This window comes from Grammomys surdaster, unplaced genomic scaffold (assembly GCF_004785775.1).
Source record: "Grammomys surdaster isolate TR1022 unplaced genomic scaffold, NIH_TR_1.0 125156, whole genome shotgun sequence".
Taxonomy (NCBI): Eukaryota; Metazoa; Chordata; class Mammalia; order Rodentia; family Muridae; genus Grammomys; species Grammomys surdaster.
The window spans coordinates 364864-390419 of record NW_021620050.1 but is presented as its reverse complement, the minus strand read 5'-3'; the positions used below and the strand labels follow the sequence as shown (position 1 = coordinate 390419).

The following is a 25556-nucleotide window of genomic DNA, read 5'->3' as shown; positions in this document are numbered from 1 at the left end:
ACTGCAGTAGCATTCAGCACACTCACACTGCAGTGACTGCAGTAGCAGTCAGCACACCCCCATACTTCCTCTGTGATTCCAACACCTATTCAGTTTACCAGGAAGAGGCAGCCCGCAGGTATCCTCTGCCTTAGAACTGGATTTAGAAGAGAGGAGCTCTGGGCAAAGTCTGATGTGTTTTGAAGCAGTTTGGTCAGACCACACAAGGCAGAGTAGAAAAGATGAAAATTCTCTCTAAACCATCAGTTCCTGGTTGGGTGCATGCATTGGCCTAATGTCGCTGCTTCTGTGAGGTAGTTGAACAAATGCTGCTAACAATATTCTTCAACTTAACAAAGAAGACATGTACTAAAGCTGAGGTGTAACCTCCCTTTGTCTGAGGGGATTTTAGTTTTTGTTTTTATTGGAATTTGTGTCACTTTTCTGCCTGTCACTTTAGGGGTTGGTCTAGGGTAGATCTTGTGTGCTTTCTGTCTTGGCAAGACACTTAAGGGACTGGTCTGAGCAGAGATGGACCCTTTGTATTGAGGTCCACAGAGTGTCCTCTTGCTGTCTTATAGGCTTAGAACTGAGCTGCCCCGCCTCTTGCTGCCACTAAGGCTGGTTCCCATCCCTTAGGGTAGTGTTTAGCGTCTCTGAGTTAACAGTTATACCTTTTAAAACTGCTGCTTATGTTCTCTCCTAAGGCCGTCACTGTGAAACCTTCCTAGATGTGTGTCCCCAGAAACCTTGCCTGAACGGAGGGACTTGTGCTGTGGCTAGCAACATGCCCGATGGCTTCATTTGTCGTTGTCCCCCGGTAAGTGGCCTGCTGCTGCTGTACGGGATGTGCCCTCTTCCATGTGCTCTGTGGAGCTGAGCTCAAGCTGACATTTTCATGCCCCCGAGGAGGATGCTAGGGTGTTAGTGCCCTGAAGGTGGTCTGGGTCTTCCCTGTGTTTAGTTGTCCCGGCATTGCTCAGCAGCTAAGCTTCCCAGTCAAGCCTGTCGGCCTACAGAGCATAAGGGAGAGCCACAAGTGGTCTGCTGTCCCCTTGAAATGAGGCCAGCGCCCCTGACTTCCCAGTTTTGCCCTGGTGCTGTGGCAGCCTCCCTGCCCTGCCAGGTAAGCGCCACGCTGCCCCTGTTCTTTAGCAGTGGCCGTTGGCGAGGAAGCCTTTCTCAAACTAGAAGGAAGCTTGATTTAGGTTTTGCTGTGCAGACACCTTTGCCAGTGCCAAAGGCCAGAAGTTCCCTTACAGAGAGTGCTGTGTGGGGCGATACTTAGAGGACACCTGTCTGTAGTGACCTTAAAGTGATAGCTTACCACATTAACCCCATGAGCCATCAGCCCTCACCTTTTGGCTGACTTGAAGAGGTCGTTTCTAGAACACAGGTGATTACTACCCGTGTCCAGTATTTATCTCCCTAGCAGTGTAGGCTCACTCGTGGGTGAGCTCTGAAGTCCACCCGCCATCCTCACTTCCTTGCCATGTCTCACAGGGGTTCTCCGGGGCAAGATGCCAGAGCAGCTGTGGACAAGTGAAGTGCAGGAGAGGGGAGCAGTGTGTGCACACTGCCTCCGGGCCCCGCTGCTTCTGCCCGAACCCCAAGGACTGCGAGTCAGGCTGTGCCAGTAACCCTTGCCAGCACGGAGGCACCTGCTATCCTCAGCGCCAACCTCCTTATTACTCTTGCCGCTGCTCTCCGCCGTTCTGGGGTAGCCACTGTGAGCTCTACACAGCCCCCACCAGCACCCCTCCTACTACCTGTCAGAGTCAGTACTGCGCTGACAAGGCTCGGGACGGCATCTGTGATGAGGCCTGCAACAGTCATGCCTGCCAGTGGGATGGAGGTGACTGCTCCCTCACTATGGAGGACCCCTGGGCCAACTGCACCTCCTCACTTCGCTGCTGGGAGTACATCAACAACCAGTGTGATGAGCTGTGCAACACTGCTGAGTGCCTGTTTGACAACTTTGAATGCCAGAGGAATAGCAAGACCTGCAAGTAAGAGCCCCAGGCCTTCGGAGGCCGAGGGGGGCTGTCACTAACACGCTCAGTCTCCTGTTCTTGCTCCTAACCACTCCAGTGCTTCGGCCCAAGCTGCCTCTGCTTCTCAGATGGTGCCAGCCTTGTCCCGTCGCACGCTACCCCGTTCTCCCTTGCTGACAGAGGGCCGGGACAGCTCACTGCATAACATCCCCTCTCTCTGCCTATCTCTGCCTTCTCACATGCTGCTCTTGAGACCGTGGGGGAAATAACCTTGGAAGTGGCGTTGCCACTCTCAGGCAGCCTCCAGCCTAGCCTGCTGCAGGATGGATGGAAAGGTCTGTACCACTGTCTCTTTGCTCATTTCTTTCCTTAAGACTAGTTTTTTCATCTAATTAGGAAGCATGAGCTCAGGGTTGAGCTCAGGCCTCTTAGCTCTCCCAGTCCTCAGTATTGCTGACACAGTCCACACGGTAACTTGCCTATTAATCACTGCACTTAACTACAAGAGAGGGAACCAGTTATGCCTCAAAAGGACCTTTGGAGTTCTCATTCTTTTGTTTGACATTTCAGTGGTAGTTGTATATATACATACATACATACATATATATATATATATATATATATAACTCGTGTGTGTGTGTGTGTGTGTGTGTGTGTGTGTGTGTGTGTAAACTCCTGAGTCTAGAACTCCTGATCCTCCTCCTTTTGCCTTCCCAAGTGCCGTCATTATAGGCATGTACCACCATACCCAGATTTGTCTTGGCATTTGAAAGAAGGTAAAAGAGTTCGATCTCATATCCTGTATGAACATCTCGCTGTCCCTTCCCTTCTGTAATTGTCTTACTCTGGAAAGAGAAAGAACCAGAGTTTTGGCACACTCCTCTGAATAGCTCTTAGATAGTTTGAGGTCTGGGCCAAGCTTGGACTCCTTCTACTTCTAGAACTCCTTGCTCTTACTGAGTCAGTGAAGGAGAGGGAAGTGCGAGCCACATTGACCTTGACTTCAGATGATTGGCTGAGTAGGACCTGCTAAACACGTGCAGGGTGATGAGTGTAACATTCTTCCCTATTCCAGAGGCACAGGGTAATGTTGAGTGACAGAGCTGGATAGCCCATGGTGTTAGGGTACATGATTTATTGGAAGTTTCTCTAGACATTGGGGTGCTGAAAATGAGCCAGAAAAGATGGGTAGGAAAGGCCACAGTCATTCTGAATGGAAGCTGAGGCTCCGGTGTGTTCTGATGGCCTCCTCCTCTCTCCTGACTAGGTATGACAAATACTGTGCAGACCACTTCAAAGACAATCACTGTGATCAGGGATGCAACAGCGAGGAGTGTGGCTGGGATGGGCTGGACTGTGCTGCGGACCAGCCTGAAAACCTGGCGGAGGGCACCCTGGTCATTGTGGTGCTCCTGCCCCCTGAACAGCTGCTGCAGGATTCTCGAAGCTTCTTGCGGGCCCTGGGCACTCTGCTTCACACCAACTTACGCATTAAACAAGACTCTCAGGGCGCCCTCATGGTGTACCCCTACTATGGGGAGAAGTCTGCTGCCATGAAGAAGCAGAATATGGCACGCAGGTCCCTTCCTGATGAGCAGGAGCAGGAGATGATTGGGTAGGTTTGTGTTTCTGGACTTAGAAATTCCCAAAGGACCAGTGTTTCCAAGCGAATTCATAAAGCTGGGCACTTTGATCCATAGTACAGATACTCAGCCCATCAAAACGAAAAGCTTAAAAGGAGTGCTTCCTCATTTAAAACCCACATCCTAGCCTCTTCTATGTGAGGATAAAGCTCTGCCTTGATTGAAGGGTTCTAAAGATCAGCTAAGCAAGAAAGACACAGATATCAGAAAGGTCTTCTCAAATCTGGAATTCTTAATGTTTCTCCAGAGTTGCCAAGAATCTATATTCATAATGTGTCTTTTGGATTCAGTATTGCCTCATTTTCAAGGCCTCATTGGGTAGGTCTGTTGTTCACATCCTGCTGTGTGTTGATGGCCTGTAACTTTCAGCCTTTTCCTTGCTGAGATAGAATGAGTGAGGACCAAGCAGCACTGAGCAGGCAGGGCTGGGGACCACTAGGGCCTGCTTCCCCAGCAGGTGGGGCTGGGGGACCACTAGGACCACTTCCCTGGCTACTTGTTATGTGTCACCCAGCCAGAGGTGTATGTCAGCTGGACCACAGGTCGTGAGCCCTCCCAGGCAGGAGTCTGTGTTGAACATTTGAAACATCCTACTTTCTGAGTTCTTTCTCCCAAAGATGGAATGCTTGATGCTGAAGGAGGGAAGATTGGACCATGAACCTTTCTGACTGAGCCCGCCAGACCTGACCCTCCATTTCTTCCCCCCATTCCCTCTCAGCTCTAAGGTATTTCTGGAAATTGACAACCGACAGTGTGTTCAAGATTCAGAGCAATGCTTCAAGAACACCGATGCTGCAGCTGCTCTCCTGGCCTCTCACGCCATCCAGGGGACCTTGTCCTACCCTCTGGTGTCTGTCGTCAGTGAGTGGCATTAGTGTTGAAGGGGGCTGGGAAGGGACCTCACTGGGGCTCACTCCTGCTGGTAGCAAGAGGTTGCTGTTCCTACATCATTGTCCCTATCTCTGAACTTCCAGGTGAACTGGATGCTCCAGGAAGCGCTCCGCTTCTCTATCTGCTTGCGGTCGCCGTGGTCATTATCCTGTTCATCATCCTGCTGGGGGTCATCATGGCAAAACGAAAGCGCAAGCATGGCTTCCTCTGGCTGCCTGAAGGGTTCACCCTTCGCCGAGACTCTAGCAATCACAAGCGCCGTGAACCTGTGGGACAGGATGCCGTGGGGCTGAAGTAAGAAGGTTTTACAATAAACCACTATTCACAGAAATAAGCAGAGATAAACAGAAGGGCACATTGCTGAATCATAATTTTAAATTCTAAACTCAACCTTTAGTCACCCTGACCACAGTTTCCAGTGGCTTGTCCAAGTCTGTGAGCATGGCTGCCTCTTTGTGGACACACAAGTTGCAGCGACGCTCACTCAGCATCTGAGTGGGAGAGAACTTGTGAAGTAGTCTCTTAGTGAGAAGAGAAAGAACGAATGCTCAGAAATTGTCACATTGAATATTGCCCATCGGGGGTGGGGTGCTGGCTTAGTAGGTGAAAGTGACCCCCAAGCCTGCAGACCTGGGTTTGCTCCCCAGTGCCCACATGGTGGAAGGACAGAACTGGCTTCCTCATGCTGCGCTGTGAGTGTGTAATAGAATTAAAGGGGCTGGAGGGATACTTCTGTCATCAAGAACATGAACTAACCTGGGTTCAGTTCCCAGCAGCCACGCTGGGTGGCTTACAGCTACATTACAGTAATTCCAGCTGCAGTGGGATGTGAGGATGCCTGAACTCATATGCTCAGATACACACAGACACAGACACTTCATTTTGACAAAGTGTTGTGCATCCTATCCCGTTGGACCAAGTCAGAGGATGCATGGACGTGTGCTGGTAGTGTACAGAAAGCCACTGTGTGTGCTCAGCCATAACCTCTACTCTTGTCTCTCCTCTGAATATTGTCAGAAATCTCTCAGTGCAAGTGTCAGAGGCTAACCTGATTGGTTCTGGGACAAGTGAACATTGGGTTGATGATGAAGGACCCCAGCCAAAGAAAGCCAAGGTAAGCTGTCCCAGACAAGCCATAGAGCTAGCAGTCATGTGATCATATTCTTGGTTTGTATCTCTCCCAGACACTGGTTTTCCCAGAGCCCCATGAACAGCAGAGGCCCATAGAGCACTCACAGTCTTTGTTGCTCATGTATGTTCTTCAAGAAGCCTCTTAAAATAGTAAAGCAAGCCTGCCTTCTGGCTCAGGTGTCACGCTTATGTTTACTGAGTCAGGACTGGTGGTGTGGCTGCTCACAGTTCCATTTATGGATATCTCTCTGGCTCTTCTGTAAGAAGAGATGGAGTTATCTAATGAAGAAAACCAAGACCATTAACTTCTGGGGAAGTCACTGAGCATGACAGTTAAGAACATTGCTTTAAACCAGCATTCTAGAGGCTGAGTCAAGGGAATCCAAGTTTAAGGCCAGCCTGAGCTACCTCTAGAAACCAAATAAAATAAACAAATGAAAACATACTGTTTTAGTCGCCCTGAAAACATAAACAGGTATATGAGCAGGTTGTATTTAGGGATATATAAGCATTTAACAACAATTAATAATAAAAGAAACTTGGATGTGGAAGAGAGCAAAGAGGGGCGTATGGGAGGACTTGGAGAGAGGACAGAGAAGGGAGAAGTGGTGGGATTTTATTCTCCAAAAAATGAAAGCAGTAAAAGCAACATGAACCATTGCTCTAGTCAGGCTACTTGATTGCTGTTACTTAAACCTGTTTGTATTTAGTATTTCCTGTCTATAAAATAGCAATAATAATAATAATAACAACAATAATAGCTCTCTCCTCTCTGAGTTGCTAGAGTATCTCTTGCCTATCTCCTATTACAGATAAAGAGTTAACTACGGGCAGATGCTGTTTTCCCCCATCCTCTCCTCAGTGTTCGCGCTGAGTACTGTCTTAAGTGCAGGCAGGCAATCTTGAACAGGGTTTATTCCCCTTCTCAGGAGCCTTCCAGCTGAAAGGAAAATAAAATAGCATGTGCTTTCTCTCATGTGCAGAGTCTATAGTTAACTAATAGAGACAGATAGGACAGAAACAGTAGACATAAGGGGACTGTTTGAAGGGAGGACAGGAAAGGGGTGTGAAGTGAATGCATCAGCAAGGTACAATGCTATGTTTGTAAAAATCCATTGTTTTGTACACTAATTTAAGTTCTTTTAAAGAAAGAAAGATAACATATGGTCGGCTGGTGATACAGTGCCAGGTAGACATACCACATTGTCAGCTGAGAAAAGGGAAACCACTTTTTAAGGTCAACAAGATTAAAATCTCATTTGAAGAGCGAATTGGAGTCAAACAAGATAGAGGAGACCATCACAGGCAGGTTAGAAGAGAAGGTGGAAGACTCTGTCACTCCTCAGCCTTGTCAGCAGCTTCTGAAGGGCTCAGGTTAATGAGGGAAAACTACTTTCCCTCTCCAGGCTGAGGATGAGGCTTTGCTGTCAGAAGACGACCCCATTGATCGACGCCCCTGGACACAGCAGCACCTTGAAGCTGCAGACATCCGCCGGACTCCATCCCTGGCGCTCACTCCTCCTCAGGCAGAACAGGAGGTGGACGTGCTGGACGTGAATGTCCGAGGCCCAGGTCAGTAGTGGGTCTTACCCTCCAGAGTTCTGTGTGGTTGTTCAGTGTTTCTCCACCTGGCCAGCTGCCCCTGCCAATTCCAGACACTAAGTGAGCTTGAGGAAATGAATGGGTGAGAAATATAGTCTTGCGGAAATTATGAACCTGGGGACAATGACATTGGTTGCTCAGTGGGTAAAAGTATTTGCCATGAAAGCCTGACCACTTGAGTTCAAGCCTCAGAGACCATGTCAAAGTTGGACAAAGTTGTCATGCACACACATGTGCTCATCCACACACACCATACCAGTCATTTATGTGGTAAGGCATATGTGCACATATCATACACATACAATAAAATAAATATTTAAGTATTTTTAAATTATGGGCTAGAGAGAGGGCTCAGTGGTTAAGAGCACTTGTTGCTCTCACAGAAGACCTGGTTTCAGTTCCCAGCACCCATATGGTGACTTAGTACTTCAGTTCCAGAGGATCCAACACCATTTTCTAGCCTACATGGGCACTATGTGCACATGGTTCAGAAATACATGTAGGCAAAACACTCATACTCATTAAATAAATCCTTAGTTTTCAATTTAAAATGCAGATTTCAAAGAAAGAGAAGGATTTTGCAGTGCTTCATATACAGCTACTGAAAGCAAGTAGACTAATTAAACAAGCTGGATTTTAGGGGAATAGAAAAATAGTATCTCTCTTAGTCACTGGTCTGCTGTTGTGAAGAAACTCTGTGACCAAGAGAGAAAAAGACAGACAATGGACGAACAGACAGACAGAGACAAACAGAGCCTGGCGTGGGATTTTGAAACCTCAAAATCCACCCCCTAGTGACACACTTCCTCCAACAAGAGCACACCTCCTAGTCCTTCTCAAATATTGTCACTCCCTGTTAACTAAGCATTCAAGTATATGAGTCTGTGGGGGCCATCCTTATTCGGGCCACCACAGCATCCCACAGCAGGACATGGGAAACTACCGTAGCTCTTGTCCTACAGGCAGACGTTTATGTACATTGTCTATTTAAAATGCTGTCTAGTTTGAGCTGTCATAATTCCACTTAAACCCAAGCAGAGAAGCTTATCAGTTTAAGGAAGAGCCTCAGGGCAGAAGGCAGCTGCTTTCCTACACTCTTCCCATAGCTGGCATTGTCATGTAGAACCTGTCAGAGTTACTACAAGCACGGAGAGTTCACATCCCTTAGCATGATGGGGACAGCAGAGCTGTTGCAGTAATGGGTTAATTTGAATGTGTTTGGAACATTCCCTTCCTACAGATGGGTGTACTCCACTGATGCTGGCTTCTCTCCGAGGAGGCAGCTCGGACCTGAGTGATGAAGATGAAGATGCTGAGGACTCTTCTGCCAACATCATCACAGACTTGGTCTACCAAGGTGCCAGCCTTCAGGCACAGACAGACCGCACTGGCGAGATGGCCCTGCACCTTGCAGCCCGCTATTCGAGAGCTGATGCTGCCAAACGCCTCCTGGACGCTGGTGCAGATGCCAATGCCCAGGACAACATGGGCCGCTGTCCTCTTCACGCTGCGGTCGCAGCAGATGCCCAAGGTGTCTTTCAGGTAAGAGCCAAGAGTTGGTTTGAATATGAAGAATGAGATATCTCAGTGGGTAAGGCATGTCTTGGTTACTTTCCTATCTGTGGTAAATACCATGTCCAAGACAACTTGTAATAGAGTTTAATGGAGCCTATGCCTCCAGAGAATCAGAGTCCATAATGGTGGAGCGAAGACATGGAGGCAGCACAGCTGAGAGCTCACATCTTGAACCACAAAGGAGGTAGAGAGCTGCTGGGAGTGGCACAAGTCTTTTTCAAACCTCAAAGCACGTCCCTGTGACATACCTCCTCCAACAAGGCCGTGATTAGCCATTATAGCTTCTAGGACATAAAGATAACATGCCCCCCAGGGACACCTCAGTTTGAGTGCTCTTGTTTCGTTCTTTTTCTTCATCTAAGGGAAACATCTCTGCTTCTCTTCTAGATTCTGATCCGCAACCGAGTGACTGATCTAGATGCCAGAATGAACGACGGCACTACCCCCCTGATTCTGGCTGCCCGCCTGGCTGTGGAGGGGATGGTGGCCGAGCTGATCAATTGCCAAGCAGATGTGAATGCAGTGGACGACCATGGTAGGGACAAGGACTTGCCTCAGTCTGCAGAGCGTGTCTCTAAGCAGGAGTATTGCTCCCCGCCCCTGAGAGGACTTCCTCAGATCTGAATCTGATGGAGATGGAGAATCCCTTATTCTTTCCTTCAGTGTGCGGGGCTCCCAGAACTGAGGCAATAGGAGTCCCACATAAAGATGAGAAGAGAAGGGTTTCTGGTTTTAGTTTTTTCAGTATGAGCATTCTTAGACCTCAAAGAATGTTCTTGGAAAGTTTGCCTGTGGAATCCTAGCCATAACCACCTCTTACTACAGGAGTGGATTCACTGGGGGTTATGAGATATCCTAAATATGCAGTTGGCATATAGCACAATGTTTCCTATCCTCAGTATGTGAAGCTTGGGCGGTGGAGGGCATGAATGTCACACACCAGGGAGCCTGTTACCTAGAGGCTCCCAGCTTGTGCTGAAATATTCTGAGAAGACAAGGAAAATGCAAGTGTGCTCTCTGTGGGCTCCTTGGCCACTGACTTCCTGCTGCTCTCCAGGGAATTCAAGGTTTCTTGGAAAATAAACAAAAACAAATAAAAAAACAAACACCACAGCACTTTCCTTAGTGCTGTACTTATCAAATGTTTCCCCTACAGGAAAATCTGCCCTCCACTGGGCAGCTGCCGTCAATAATGTGGAGGCAACTCTCTTGCTGTTGAAGAATGGGGCCAACCGAGATATGCAGGACAATAAGGTACAGCACTTAGCTCAGGCTCTGAGTGTGAGCCCAGCTGTGTCTCCTTAGAAGGCCTGGGGAAGCTCGTTGGGGGAGCTGGGTCCAGAGATCCTGAGGGAGGATGTGGGGCTTGTTAGGAGGCAGCCCCTGGTTGTCTGGTACTCATCCTGCTGTCCTAGAAATCACTTGGTGCACCCCTCCCTGACCTTCTCCTTCAGCAGTCTGTCGTCTCTGAGATGTGCGCACCACTGTTCTCATTCTCTCCCTTCTCTCTGTGCAGTAGTTTGTTTCTCTGTTCTTGGACACTGAGGTACACTTGTGTTTGAGCTGCCTGTCGTGGCCCCTCCTGTCGTGGCCCCTCCTTTATGCCTCTTGTACTTACTGCTTCCCTTTGTTTTACTTCTTTTCCTCAAGTCTCACCCTGTCTCTCTCGTGTTCTAAATTCTTTGTGTACTTTGGTTTCCGTCCTCTCTTTCTTATGGCAACCCAATTTCCTCTCAGCACTTCGTGCTGGCAAGCCCATCTCTCTCTCTTAAGTGACGCTCTGGCTCTGAGGCTGGCTTCGTGTCACTGGTCCCTGTCTAAGAAGACGGTGCTCCTGGGAGCAGAGTGAGTTCTTTGGGAGAGAGGAGATCTCTGTGGAAGTCAAAGATGCACAATATGTAGGAAGAGATACTGTCTGTCCATGGTATTTCATAGAAGAAGCACTTAGAAAAAGTACTAAAAAGATTATGAAAGAGTAAAGTTAGGAACATTCTGTGTTCTGGGTATTAAAATGTGTTCTTTGGTCTTTCTTCAGGAAGAGACACCTTTGTTTCTTGCTGCCCGAGAGGGAAGTTATGAAGCAGCCAAAATCCTGTTAGACCATTTTGCCAACCGGGACATCACAGACCACATGGACCGACTTCCCCGGGATGTGGCTCGGGACCGTATGCACCATGACATTGTTCGCCTCCTGGATGAGTACAACGTGACTCCCAGCCCTCCGGGGACTGTCCTGACGTCTGCTCTCTCGCCTGTCCTCTGTGGGCCCAACAGGTCTTTCCTCAGTCTGAAGCACACCCCAATGGGTAAGAAGGCTAGACGGCCCAACACCAAGAGCACCATGCCCACGAGCCTGCCTAACCTTGCCAAGGAAGCCAAGGATGTCAAGGGTAATAGGAGGAAGAAGTGTCTGAACGAGAAGGTCCAGCTGTCTGAGAGCTCAGTGACTTTATCCCCTGTCGATTCCCTCGAGTCTCCTCACACATATGTGTCTGATGCTACACCCTCTCCCATGATCACATCCCCTGGAATCTTACAGGCCTCGCCCACCCCTCTGCTGGCTGCTGCCGCCCCTGCTGCCCCAGTGCATGCACAGCATGCACTGTCCTTCTCTAACCTTCATGAAATGCAGCCTTTGGCTCCTGGAGCCAGCACCGTGCTCCCCTCAGTCAGCCAGCTGCTATCCCACCACCACATTGTCCCCCCAGGTAGTGGCAGTGCAGGAAGCTTGGGCAGGTTACATCCAGTTCCTGTCCCAGCAGACTGGATGAACCGTGTGGAGATGAATGAGACCCAGTACAATGAAATGTTTGGCATGGTCCTGGCTCCTGCAGAGGGAGCCCACCCTGGCATAGCAGCTCCCCAGAGCAGACCTCCGGAAGGGAAGCACATCTCCACCCAGCGGGAGCCCTTGCCTCCCATTGTGACTTTCCAGCTCATCCCAAAAGGCAGCATTGCCCAGGCAGCTGGAGCTCCCCAGACACAGTCCAACTGCCCTCCAGCTGTTGCAGGCCCCTTGCCGCCTTCTATGTACCAGATCCCAGAGATGGCCCGTTTGCCCAGTGTGGCTTTCCCACCTACCATGATGCCCCAGCAGGAGGGTCAGGTAGCTCAGACCATTGTGCCAACCTACCATCCTTTCCCAGCCTCTGTGGGCAAGTACCCCACACCCCCTTCCCAACACAGTTACGCCTCCTCAAATGCTGCTGAGCGAACCCCCAGTCATGGTGGTCACCTCCAGGGTGAGCACCCATACCTGACACCGTCCCCAGAGTCTCCTGACCAGTGGTCAAGCTCTTCACCACGCTCGGCGTCTGACTGGTCAGATGTGACCACCAGCCCAACTCCCGGAGGTGGCGGGGGCGGTCAGCGGGGACCTGGAACACACATGTCCGAGCCACCAAACAGCAACATGCAGGTTTATGCATGAAGAGTCTGCCTCAGTCGTAGAGATGGAAGTACCTATCACACATACTGCTGAGGGACAAGTGAAGGCTATCTGAAGAGAAATGAAGAAAGCTCTGTAACCAGCGTCTGGAGGCAGGAGAGAAGATGCTCCGGACTTCAGACAGGCATGAGAAGCATTACTCACTCTTCACTGAGTGTCTGTGCAGTTTTAGGGGAGGATGCAGCTCCTGCTGACCCTCGCCCATCCTGCAGGTTCACAGAAATGCAAGATAAATACAAGCCTTGAGACTCCTCGCTCTCTTCTTATTTGGAGAATACCATGGTTGCTTTTATCACCCAGACCTTCTTGCAGCTTGAAGAGCATTTTAAGCCCTGGGGGCTTCTGACTGCATGTGGAGACTGTGCTCTAGAGTCAGACTGAGAAGTGCGCCCTGGGACTCTGTACAGGCTGACTCGTCTGATCTCCTCAGCCCTGGAAATGGCCTTGATGTCACTTGGTGCTTTCCTCTCTGCGCCCGTCTATGGTTGATCCTGTCACTGTGTCATAGGCAAGACTTTTGTGCTCTTAATCATTCCTAAAAAAGTTGGAAAACAACTTTAGCCTCCTGTTCCCACATTCCCAGCACCCAAGGAGGCTCACAGGGTTTATTCTGGTCATGGGTCTCAGCCTTGGCCTCTGAAGTATGCTTCTATGGCAAGTGCACTCACTGCAGTCTTCATGTCTCATTTCTAGAAGGAAAGAGAAAGCAAAGTATTTGGGGAATAGAAGCCTCCTTCTGAACCTGCACCTTAATTTCTCTCCCCTGCATCTGGGGCCCCATATACACTCATGGGGGAAGGATATGAGCTGTTGTTCTGTTGTCCTAGTCAATATGCAATTGTACTCTAGGAGGCTTAGGTACTGTGATATTCCTCTCATTTTGTTGTAAAGTAGGAAAAGTGGGTGCATGTTGGACTGTCCAAGAAATAAGCTAATTTGTTCAAGAAGCAATCACCCACCTACAGGCCCTCCATTGACTGCTACTGTGAAGCACATTTACCCCCAATCTTAGGACTCATTGATCCAGCACATGAAGGTACTCTTGGCTGCCGCACTGCTCCTCATAGATGGCAGCAGAAGAAAATGACTCTCCATTTATTTTACCCTTGCCATTTAGGACAGAACTTGCCTAGGGCACAGGGGACCCAGTGACTGCCAACTTCCTTAGAACCACTTTCCTTTCCGATCAGAAGCCAGTTTATCAGTTTCTCTCCACACTGTGTGATCTGGGTGATTGATGCACACAGTAGGTTCGCAGTGAAGACGTGGAGTCTGTGTTTGGGTTCCAGACGTGGAGAATGGACAGTCTCCTGAGCACACTCCTTCCCTAGAGTTCTCTTCAGATGATGATGGTTCCTCATTGTCCTTGTGTTCAGATTAAGATTGTACCTCATCCAGACCTGCTTCCTGTATTGTGGTCTCAGTGACTTCTCAGACTCTCAAGAGCAGAAACAGTTTTTTGTCTGTTGTAAATCTAGGATGATAGTTTTCTCCATCTTCCCCTCAGTCAGCTAATAATTGGCCTTATGGCCATGCCATCAATCACTGCTTCCTGGTGCCATGATGCCCATGACACAGGAAACTGAGTTCTCCTGGAGCATTTATGTATATTATTAGCTGGATCACCTGGGGGGAGCATTTATTTGTTGTTTTAGGGGTTTTGTTGTTGTTTTAATAATAGTCTTTATCCCTGCGTATCTATTACCATGGCAGTCTATAAACAAATGAGGATTTTAGTCCCATCTAAGTTCATTGAATCAAGAAAAATAATTTGTTCTGTCCTGGTCTATGGCAGATTAAGGTTGGTCATTTGACTTTATTCTCATGTGGTAACATCATCTTACCAGTCCCTTTCATGGAATATAGATATTTTATTGCCCTAAATATTGACTGTCTCCCCATGTACCCATCAGTTAGTCCCAGATAAAGAGAACCTGTGTGTGTGAACCTCTTCTGCCCTAAAGCTCTAGTGCCACTGCCTGCAAACAACAGCCACGGATCCAGCCACTGGGTCTGTGGTCACTGTTCCTTCCCAGACACAAAGAAGAACAAACTTGCTGTGTCTCCTTCAAGGATCCCTGAAAGAGCATCCTTTGGGTTTGGGAGGAGGGATGTGAAAACTGCCATTACAGAAAACAGGTTACAGAGATGAAGAAGACAACACTGCCAGTCAAACATCTGATCGGCCCCTTAGATGTTAGAATTCTTGACTGTGTAGTGTCTAGGAAAGGGAAGAGGGAAGGGTAATCCCTTCCTCCTGGGATCTGAATCAGAGGCTAAGGTTGTATGGGGCACACCCTTTATTTTCTACACAGATCCCAGATCCCTGTTTTGGACTTTTTATTCCTATGAGTTCATCCTTTGACTCCCATCTGCCTTTGAGGATTTTTTTTTAATTTGTTCTTTTTTGTTTTAAGCATCATTTTCTGACTTATGCATTGGTGGGGGGATTGAAGGAAAGAAAGGCTGAGTTAAAGATTTTAGTGAAAGCCATCAGCACGAGTTGGTTACATTGTTATATTGGCCACTTGAAATCTTGCATAGAAAAGAACCAAAGGTGTAACGTTCTGTTCGAGTGTGATTTCAGGACCTGAAATTTAACCAATGTGTTGAATGTACAAGAACTGTTTGAAAGGACACGTGTCTATGTCCTGAGGCCCCCACCCTTAACTGTTTTGGTACTATGGCAACTTCCTTGTGTACATTTCCCTGAAAAGTGACATTGTATCTGTTTGTATGAGAAACTCAGTAACCAGAAAATGACCGCGTGTTCCTGACTAAATACAGGAAGGAATATGCACAATGTTTTTACTTTTTAAAGTTTCATTCTAAAAGTAGTTTAAGATGAAATTTATATGAAAACATTTTTATCACAAAATAAAAAAGATTTCATGTCAAAGTTCAGTGATATCCTATTCTGCCCTGCTCCATCGCTGGTGCCCTGGTGTCACAGTGATGGATGGCCTCATGATGTCACAGTTGGTGAGAGAAACTTAAATCTTCCTCATGCTGAATCTTAAGCCCAGTACTGAGGTTCTTTCATTTTCTTGTCTAGTTTGATCACAAATGCTTCTGAGGGGAAGATTTTCATCCATTCAGAAAAATCATACTATGGAGCCATTCCACCACACCCTGACCATAGGATGTGACCAGCAGACGGCTGCTTGGGACCAAGCGCCTCCCACGGAAGTGGGGAGTGTGTGCTGGGGCAAGAATTGGATAGAAAACACTTCCTGGTTCACTTACCTGAGCACTGCTGGTTTGTGTGGACATGTGTAGGATAGACTAAACAATAGGATTATACAGTACCATCAGGGTATAGATTTGCTAACAAGTACATTTATTTATAGAGGCAATCAGTGAGTTCCTGGGCGTGGCTCAATGCAATGCCAGCAGTCTCACTGCAACCTTACCATCGAGCTGATTTTCATATCCTCTTGTTTTATAGACACTTCTAAATCATGTGTGCATAATTACAAAAAAATAACAGTTTGGATTTTTTTCCTGAAATGACTTGATTTCAAATCTTGGGCGATGCTTTGGTTACGAAAGAGGACTTCATGGTTCATTAGCACACATCAGTTATTCCTCAAGTTTTATAACTGTACTCGAGACACGTTGGCCTCCACGTGGGTTTTATGTTGTATATGTGGTTTTTATGTATGGAGAGAATTACTAAGAGTCTCAGAGGGATGCCCCACAGGCTGTTCTCAGAGCTGGAGTTGCTTCTTGCAGACTTCTGTGCTACCATATCTTGCTTGGAGGACACTTCCTCCCATGGATCTAGGCTGAAGGTCACTGGTCCGTTGATCTCCTACCCTTGCACCTGGAAGCCTTGCAGCCTTGCCCTCAGCTGTGCACTGCCATAGAACAGTAGGACCGGATACTGGCTGGCAATTGTGGAAGGAAAGGAAGTGAACCGTCTCCCTCAGTCAACCCTCTCAGCCCAAGAGCAGGAACTGGCTCTTGTCAGATGTGATGAATAAAATAGAACAGTCTCCTATAATACCAGCACACTTTCCAGGATGTGGGGTGCCTGGGATCTGTGAGGGGGCCACTGCCTCTAGCACATGCCTCTGCCATGGAGAAGATATAAATAGAGAAAGAATTCAGTGTTTCTTTTGGTATGGAATAGTTAACAGTGTATACTAACAGGAGACAGTGTTCCCAGCACTTGGGAATGAAGTCAGGAGGGTCCCAAATTGTAAGATCATCTTCAACTATACAGAGAGTTCAAGATTGGCTAGGGTTACACAAGACCATGTCTCAATACGGGGGTGGATGCATGTGGACTGCAGAGGCCCCTGAGTAGTACTGACCAGTCTATTAATCTTTGGTTCAAAGGAATGGAAACCAGAGGAGTTCCTGGAACCTGGAAGGAAAGCTACCTAGCACAGGTTTCCCATCAAGGCATACCATGAACCATGCAGGTCTCACCCCACCCTGAGAGATGGCTCAGAGTCCTGGGCCAGACTTTGAATGGGGAGGAGGGTGTATCTCAAGGCACAGGTCTTCCTCAACCATAGTTGTGCAACCAGTTTTTGGGAAACTTCTACTGCTGACCTGTAACTGATTTGTTAGTCCAGGAAACAAAAGTGTTTCTGTGTTGATAATTCTGATGAAACTGCTTCTCTGGGTCTGCTATGGGTTTCCTTAGCTGTGATGGCACAACCTGGAGACAATCCAGCAGCAGGATAGATAAGCCCTATAAAGTAAAGATGAAATGGCTGAGTTGGTGAAGTTGCTTGCTGCCAATACTGACAGCCTGAGTTTTGTTCCAGGGACCCACATGGTAAGACAGAACCAACTCCTCAAGTTGTCCTCTGACCTCCACATGTGTGCCATAAAGGAAAACATGAAATGAAGAAAATTTTTAAAAAAAATCAAGAAAATTATAGACTTACTTACAGATACAAAAATAGAAATCCACTGTTACCAAACTAAAACTACAGTGGTGATCTGTTTTGATTTTTATCTGTGGTAAACTCCATAATCAAAAGCAACTTGAGGAGGAAAGTATTTATTTCTGCTTACAACTCAAGAAGGGAGGGAGGGCAGGACAGGAACCTGGAAGTAGGAACTGAAGCAGAGGACATGGGCAAACACAGCTGATGGGCTTGATCTTTGTGGCTTGCCATGGTGGCACCATCCACAGTGAGATGGGTCCTCACAATTCAATTGTCATCAAGGAAGTGACCCATAAACTTGCCTATCCGGTGGGAGAGTTTTTTCAGTTAAGTTTCTTCTCTGATGACTTTAGCTTGTGTCAGATAATAAAACCCCAAATTGGCACAAGTGAGTATTCTAACATCCCATCTCCTAAGGAAACAACTGCAAAGAAGTACTGATATGACTGAGTTGATGCTTGGTGGTTAGGATCACTACTTCTTCCAGAGGAACTGGATTAGAATCCAGCATCTGCATAGTGGGTGGCTCACAGTGCTCTGAAACTCCAGTTCCAAGGGGTCTAATCCCCTCTTGTAGACTATGGGGACCCTTCACACACATACATGTAGGCAAAGCACTCATAACGAAATAGCACTTTTTAAGTGTATCAATAGATAACTGCCACACCAAGAAAACTCACAATCACTGCAGGGAAATCAAGAATGTGCTGATCAAATTATATGTTCATGAAAAACTGGAATAAATTATGTCGGGAAACGTCACAAAATAAGGTATCAACTACCATCTAAAACAAATGCTATGCTCAGTGATGAAAGAGTAACCAAAGAGGTTAACACAGGTTCCAGCTGTCCCTTGTACTCAACAAGATCTTGAAGTGGTGCCTGTGTTAAGGAAAACAAAAAGAATAGACAATAGTTGCTTATATACATTTACTTAGAGATAACCATTAAACCACACTCCAACTATTGACATTTGTCTCCACTGCAGAGAGTGAACACAAGAAATGTGAAGACATAGCTGTGGGGTGAGGACTGTGTTGGGTAGGAAGGCAGGTTTGTGGCTGAGCAAAAATTTGGAGCTATCTGTTAATAATCTGAGAAGAGAAGATTAAGGATCAGGAATCATGAGTTCAAGACTATTTTGGGTTACACAGGGAGACACGGTTTTAAAAGCAGAGGGGTGTCTGGAGAGATGGCTCAGTGGTCAAGAATACTTGCTACACAATCGGGAGCCCCAGATCTGGATCCCAGTACCCACGAGCCAGCGCGTGCCTGCAATTCTAGGTTTGAAAGGGTGGAGACAGAAGCTAGTCCTCTGGGCCTACCTGAGAACACACCAGTCTGAGGTTTAGGGAGAGAGCCTATGTCAGAGAAATAGGTGGAGGGATAGAGGACACCCAATGCCAGCTTCTGGCCTTTGTACCTAAAGGTACATGTTGCACGCACATGCAGAGACATACACAACACACATTTAAAAAAAATCTATTAAACTTTTTTTTTACTGGCATTCTCCTAAGCTTTATCAGTAGACTGAGCTGGAAGGAATTTTAAGAGTGAGGCTTTTTCCTTGTTGGTTCTAATAGCTGCGTAAACAAAACTCTTCCTGTACTATTTCAAGTGGATTCCCAAGTGCCAGGTTCCCAGGGTGTTTTCTTTTTAATATTTTGTGTGTGTGTGTGTGAGAGAGAGAGACAGAGACAGAGAGACAGAGAGACAGAGAGACAGAGGTGAGAGGTGAGGTGTGTGTGTGTGTGTGTGTGAAAGAGAAAGAGAGTGTGAGAGGTGTGTGTGTGATGTGTGTGTGTGTGATTGTGTGTGTGTGTGTGTGTGTGTGTGAGAGAGAGAGAGAGAGGTGTGTGTGATATGTGTATAATGTGTGTGTGTGTGTGTGTTGTGGGTGTGTGTGGGTGTGTGGTATATGTAAGTGCCCATGGAGGACAAAGCAGGATAGTAGGCATCTTCCTGTCTTTCCCTGCCACCTTATTTGCTTTGAGGCAGGGCTTCTTACTGAACCATTTCAGTTAGGCTGGCTGGCCTGCAAGCTCCTGGAATCTGCCCTCAATGCCCCACCCCTCAATGCTAGGGTTACAGGCATATACAAACTAAAAACATATTCACTTTCAGTTACTAAATATACCCCACCTTAATAAAAATCCAAGGATGCAAGGTAAATATTGAGTTACATTCTTCTTCTAGTGAAAATTTTAGCTATTATACAATATGAGAATGGCTCTGAGGTGCACGTGCTCTCTCAGGTGACAGCTACTGGCACATGCTGCTAGTTATATGGTCTTAATTCTGAGTGAGCAGTGTGGCTCTTAGTTTGTAAAGAACACCATTTTTAAGGGTGAGTCAATAACAATCAATATGAACACTCACTTTCTTTGATATATTTATTTAAATTCTAGCAATCTAACACAATGGAAATCGTTTCAAGGGGGAAAATGTATGTATTTATATATAAACATACATCTTAATTGCCGTAAAGTACATATTTATGCTCACTAGCATAAGACAGAAAAACTTTAAAACAGGATAAATGTGAAGTTTTTGACTAGCATAACTGTGGCACATGAGGGAAATTGTCAAGTCAGAGAGTAGTGCATACTGCAAGAATACCACGCACCTGTTGGGGTCAGCGAAGTAGAGCTAGAAAATTATTTGCAGTATGAATTGTTCATTGGGAAGAGACACTCTTGCAAGAAAATGAACAACATGTACTATTTTCTAGATTTAAGTCACTTTCTAGAAGGGGCTTCAGAGAACAGGGTAGAGAAGGCAATAGAACAGGTGAAATAAGGAAGGGGCAGGGAGACTTACCAGGAGCGGAAACACCTTGAGGAGCAGAAACACCGTGGAGGGGCAGGGCAGGGAGGCGGGGGTGGGAATGGCATTGAACTGAACTGGTACATTTTACTCATTAGTTCCTAATATTGTATTTATGTACCATTTATATTGTGCTAAATATTATAAATGTAAAAATAAACACTAGGCACTCTAGTGAGGTATGATCCACATGTAAATTGCTGCACATATTTAATATGCCTATATAGAGACTCATGTCTGTTACATATGTACATACATGTTTGAGATATGTGTGTGACTGTAAAGCTGTCACCGTTGAGATCATTAGCAGAGCCATTGCCTCTCCAAAGTACCTTCTGTCCCCTTTGTCATATTTGTGGGGAAATGCCTAAAGTAATTAATCATAAAGGCAAGGGCTTATTTTGACTTCTGAGTTTGACGTATCCTGGTCACTTGGCCTGTGTCTTTTAGGTTAGTGCTAAAACAACATCACAGCAAGGAGTGTGAGAAACTGTCATCTCAAAGCTAGGAAGCAAAAAGGAAGAGGCCAGCATCCCCATATCCGCTTGAAGGGCAGGCACACCCTGAGTGATGCAACTTTCTCCAACTAGGCCCCATATCTCAAGAGTTCCAATATCTTGCCAGATGTGGTGGCAAATGTCTGTACTCCCCAGGGGACCCACAGACTTGAGGCCTCACTAGAGTTTGAGCATAGTTACATAGCAAGACTCTGTCTCTGAAAGAGAGAGGGGCAGATGTAGTGCCTTAAAATGTACGACTGCTATGACCGGGGCACAGTGCAGCCTTTCCTCGGCTGCTCTGTGTCTGCTGCTGTTGCTTGCATTCCTTACAGTGTTCTGCGGGGCTTTCCCAGTAGAGGAGACACAGGTTCTCTCCTGTCTCCTGGGTCCCTCCTCACTCTCATGCCGGAGGCTGAGCTCACAGAGCATGATGGAGCCCTTTCCTGAACCAGCTCACACCGTTACGAGAGCCTTCATTTGGCTAAATTCAGGATTCCTGGAACTCCGCTCAGCTCCTCTTCAGCCTGCCTTTCCTTTTCCAAACCCAATCCTCAGACCATGACAAGCCTCTTCTTTTAGCCTGACCATACATCCTAGGTTTCCTGGGGTCTCTTATTTGGTCTCCCTGTCTGCTTTCCCCCACAGTCCCATGGAGCACTATGCCTATGGTACTGGGATGGACCTAGCCCAGGTTATGTTACTCTAGGATGTCCACATACCTGACCACATTTTAAATTCTATCGGGGAAGGGGGGTATCATTTGAAATGTAAATGAATAAAATGAATTTTAAAAAGTTAAAATAAAAAAAAAGGTGACTAGTGCGTGCACGCGCGCGCGCGCGCACACACACACACACACACACACACGAACCAAAACCTTACAACTGGCCAAAGTACAGAGACTAAGAGTTTATGGAATGCTCAGCCACAGAGGCATCTGTCATGCCAGACACCACCCTACAGGGCTCAGAGGCCATTAAGGAAGAGAGCGTGAAAAGATTGTAAGAGCCAGATGTGAAGGGTGACCAAAGTGAAACAGCATCCTCTAGGCATGATGGGATGACCAGAATTATGAGTGCAGAGCAGCTGTGGTCGCCTGCACAAGACCAAGCCAGTTAATGGTCCAGCCTAGAGAGGGAGGGGCTGGCACACCTAAGTATAGCAACAGCCTTTTCATCTTTCATTCAGGGAAAGTACTCCTGATGCCTTTACCCCTCCATAAGTGCTGTGCTCTTTTCCCTCCCTCCCTCGCTCCCTCCCTCCCTCCCTCTCTCCCTTTCTTAGCCCAAGACCATAACTTCTGCCCACAGACAACAGGTCTGGACCATCAAGAGCTCCCTAACTACACTTCTGTGGGAAGCAGCCTGACTGAATTTCCTAAGACTAAACCTGAAAACGCTTGTCTTCAGGCCTTATGTCCCTCTGGGATTGTCTGTGGATGTTAAGCCCTTCTGGCTCCAAACGGAGGACATTTTTCTTCACCATTGACATGTCATCTGTTACCTGTACATATTCCTACTACAATTATAACCCACCGTGTACCTTTCTCAGAATATTCCTGGATTTCTCCCAATGCCAACAAGTGCTTATTGTGCATGGCAACACCATCATGTAAATTCTCAACCCGCAGCAAAAGAGGCAAAAACTATTGTTTTCTAGTTTGGTGGTAGAGCTCTGAAAAGCCAGCAGCTGGAAGAGCCTGGCAGAAGGGTGGGGTGCGGAATCTGGGACTGTCTGGTGTGTCTTCGGCTTCTTGGAGAGACCCACCGCAAAATGGGGCACACTTAAAAGCGAGGTGAGGCGCTATAAAATGTATTTTTTGTTTGTTTGTTTTGTTTTGTTTTTGTTTGGTGTTTTGTGTTTTGTTTTGTTTGTTTTGTTGTTTTGTTTTGTTTTGTTTGGTGGTGGTGGTGGTGGTGGTGGTGGTGGTGGTGGTGGTTTTGTTGATGTTTGTTTGAGACAGAGTTTCTCTGTGTAGTCCTGGAACTCACTCTGGAGAACAGCCTGGCCTCAAACTCACTGCCTCTTCGCCCCGCCCCGGCCCCCCCCCCCCCGCCCCGAGTTCTGGGATTAAAGGCATGTGCCACAACCACCAGGCAAAGTGTGTGATTTTTTTCTGTTCTCCTGTAGACAGACTCCATAGTGAGTTGTCTTCTGAGCCAATTTCCCTATTCTTTCTCCATTTCTGACTCTGCAGCCACCCGTCTGCCTCCCGTATGTTCAGAACAAGCTTGGGACACGCTCTTTATTCTATTGTTCGCGTGCTCATTTCCCTCTATTCTTAAGCGCGAGCTTAATTCACTGCCGGAGTAGGGGTTGGGGGTGGGGGAGGAAAACGAACTGGATGCGTCGTCGGGTAGGGGCGCGCCTGGGGAAAACCTGCCATCTAGGCCCCGAGAGTCCCGTTTTCCCAGAAAAGCCTGCTATGGGAGCGGTGTGCCTGGGGCTCCTGCGCTTAGAATGGAGTCCCATGGAAATCTGATGTACAAACCAGAGGCTTGAGTTGCTCCTGCAACTCCTGAGTTCAGAACAAACCAAGCGCCGATAAACAGATCATGAGGTCAGTGTGGGCCTCTCTCCCCCAACACTGCTGGCTGTTTCTGGCGATGCTCTTTCTTGAGGCTGTGGGCGAAGACCTACTATTTGACCCTGACTGGGGCTTTGACTCATATGAAATCACCATTCCCAAAGTACTAAGCTTTAGGAAAGGGGTACGGGGTACAGACAGTTCTTTGTCATACCTCTTACAGATAGAAGGCAAGAAGCATGTCATTCACCTGCGGCCCAAGAAGTTACTGTTGCCAAGACATCTGCCAGTTTTCTCCTTCACCCAAGAGGGCAGTCCGATAGAGGATTACCCACATATACCAGACCAGTGTAATTACGTGGGCTCTGTGGAAGGCTTTCAGGAATCCGAATCTACTCTGAGCACATGCATGGGGGGTCTGCGGGGGGTCTTGAACATTGACTCCAGATACTACCAAATCGAGCCCCTCAGGGCCTCTTCCAGTTTTGAACATGTAGTATATCTTGTAACTGAGGACAACTTTAGCAATGAGACTTGTGGTGTGGTTGATGAAGAAACAGATGGGCAAACAGCAGAGGAAGAGGAAATGGCTAGGATAAAGAACTTTCATGACTCCTACAAGCACCAAAGGTACTTGGAACTGGTCATGGTCTTTGACACGAGTAGATATGTGTTTACCCGTGGCAATATGTCCAGAATGGTGGATGACGCCATTCTTCTGGCTTCAATTGCAGACACCTACTTTCAGGATGTCAGCTTGAAGATTCAATTGAAAGCACTTGAAGTCTGGACACATTTTAACAGAATCCGTCTTTATTATCCCACATTATCTCAAGTTTTAGGTCAATTCGTGCTTTACAAGAGAGCCTCACTGCATCACCGGCTTCCCTCAGACTGGGTACATTTATATATTGCAAGAAAATATACAGATGCTACTGCATGGTCCTGGGGAAGAGCGTGTGAAGAGTTCCACGCTGGATCAGCGAGCAGCTTCCTCAATGTTAATATCCTTGGACCTGCTACTTGGACTGCTCATGAAATGGGCCATTGTGTGGGGATGCACCATGATGAGGAATTCTGTCAGTGCAGAGGCAGGAAGAGCTGCGTCATGGGGACAGGACGTACAGGGTTTAGTAATTGTAGTTACCATCAGTATTTTTTACACGCATCTTACAAAATGTCCTATTGTCTATCTGACTTTCCAAAGCTGTATATAGTAGAGAGGTGTGGAAATAAAATTGTGGAAAACCAAGAGCAATGTGACTGTGGTTCCAAAGAAGACTGCAAAGAGGACCTGTGCTGTGGGCCAGACTGTAAATGGAAAGAAGGTGTCAACTGTTCCACCGGGCTTTGCTGTCATAAGTGTAACTTCCTTCCATCGGGACATGTGTGTAGGAAGGAAGTGAATGAATGTGACCTCGCAGAGTACTGTGATGGGACCTCAGGATCCTGTCCAGATGACTATTACAAGCAGGATGGAACTCCGTGCAGATATGGAGGCTTTTGTTTCCATAAGGGATGTAGATCCAGGCACATGCAATGCCGGGCCATATTTGGACGTAGAGCCAAGGAGGCTCCTCCCCAGTGTTACGATGCAGTTAACATGTTAGGCGACCAGTCTGGGAACTGTGGCATGGTAAATGCTACTCGATATACAAGGTGTCACAGAGGCAACACACTCTGTGGCAGGCTACAGTGTATAAATGTTAAAGCCCTCTCCAAATTTCCAGATCACACCATTCTACTGTCCACCTATCTGCGGAGAGATAATCTCATTTGCTGGGGCACAAGCTATCATGGAACCATGATACCCCATGGGGTACCTGACATAGGTGACATTAATGATGGTACCTCCTGTGGTGGTGACCGGGTGTGTCTTAACAGGACTTGCGTTGACTACACCACCCTGAATTTCAACTGTTTGCCTAGCAAGTGCAATAGCCGAGGTGTTTGCAACAATAAAAAGAATTGCCATTGCAACTATGGCTGGAAACCCCCATCCTGTGAGGAGGTAGGATACGGGGGAAGCATTGACAGTGGGCCTCCTGGACCCAGAGCAGAAGTACCATTTGACCCTCTGTACCTGTTGCGCATTGCTTTATTCATCGGCTCCATGTTTCTCGTGTGTTTGGGGCAGCTGATGAAAAACTGGTTTCGTAATCGCAGGAAAAAAAAACCAGCTGAGACTCAGGGGAAGAAGAGGTGAGAGGGAGGGACTGGGAGGCGAGGAGGGAGGGGGAACTGTGATCAGGATGTAAAATAAATACACTAACGAATGAATGAAAAAATAATCCCTTTGTCTTGTATTCACACAGGGGTTACTTTGGCACCTTGAGTGGCAGTTTTGCATTCATGGTCCATGTTAAAGTCTTACTAGTTGCAATACATTGTAGTGGGACTTTCTGGATCCTCCAGTTAAAGGATGACACAGAGACTTATTAATTTTTATGATGGCTTAGGCCTTTAGCTGGGCAGACTAAGAGCTAGCTCAGTCTAAACTGATGTGACTATTCTAGCCCACGACCTGCCGCGT

General features: G+C 47.2%; 2 protein-coding genes across 3 annotated transcripts in view; both read left to right on the top strand.

Annotated features, from left to right (window-relative positions):
• The window catches only part of Notch2 (notch receptor 2), a 162870-nt gene extending 147708 nt beyond the window's left edge, over nt 1-15162 (top strand). For both annotated transcript variants that reach the window (XM_028785178.1, XM_028785177.1), the window contains 11 exons: nt 687-799; nt 1483-1988; nt 3241-3588; nt 4335-4477; nt 4591-4801; nt 5525-5621; nt 7045-7210; nt 8481-8782; nt 9203-9350; nt 9972-10069; nt 10851-15162. In XM_028785178.1, coding sequence (XP_028641011.1) covers nt 687-799; nt 1483-1988; nt 3241-3588; nt 4335-4477; nt 4591-4801; nt 5525-5621; nt 7045-7210; nt 8481-8782; nt 9203-9350; nt 9972-10069; nt 10851-12245 — 3527 coding nt within the window. In that variant the 3' untranslated portion in view covers nt 12246-15162. The remainder of the gene's footprint in view (nt 1-686; nt 800-1482; nt 1989-3240; nt 3589-4334; nt 4478-4590; nt 4802-5524; nt 5622-7044; nt 7211-8480; nt 8783-9202; nt 9351-9971; nt 10070-10850) is intronic.
• A 7889-nt stretch (nt 15163-23051) lies between these two features.
• Adam30 (ADAM metallopeptidase domain 30) lies at nt 23052-25229 on the top strand. Its single transcript, XM_028785176.1, has one exon. It carries the CDS (start codon nt 23052-23054, stop codon nt 25227-25229), a length of 2178 nt encoding a protein of 725 aa, XP_028641009.1.
• The last annotated feature ends 327 nt before the right edge of the window (nt 25230-25556 follow it).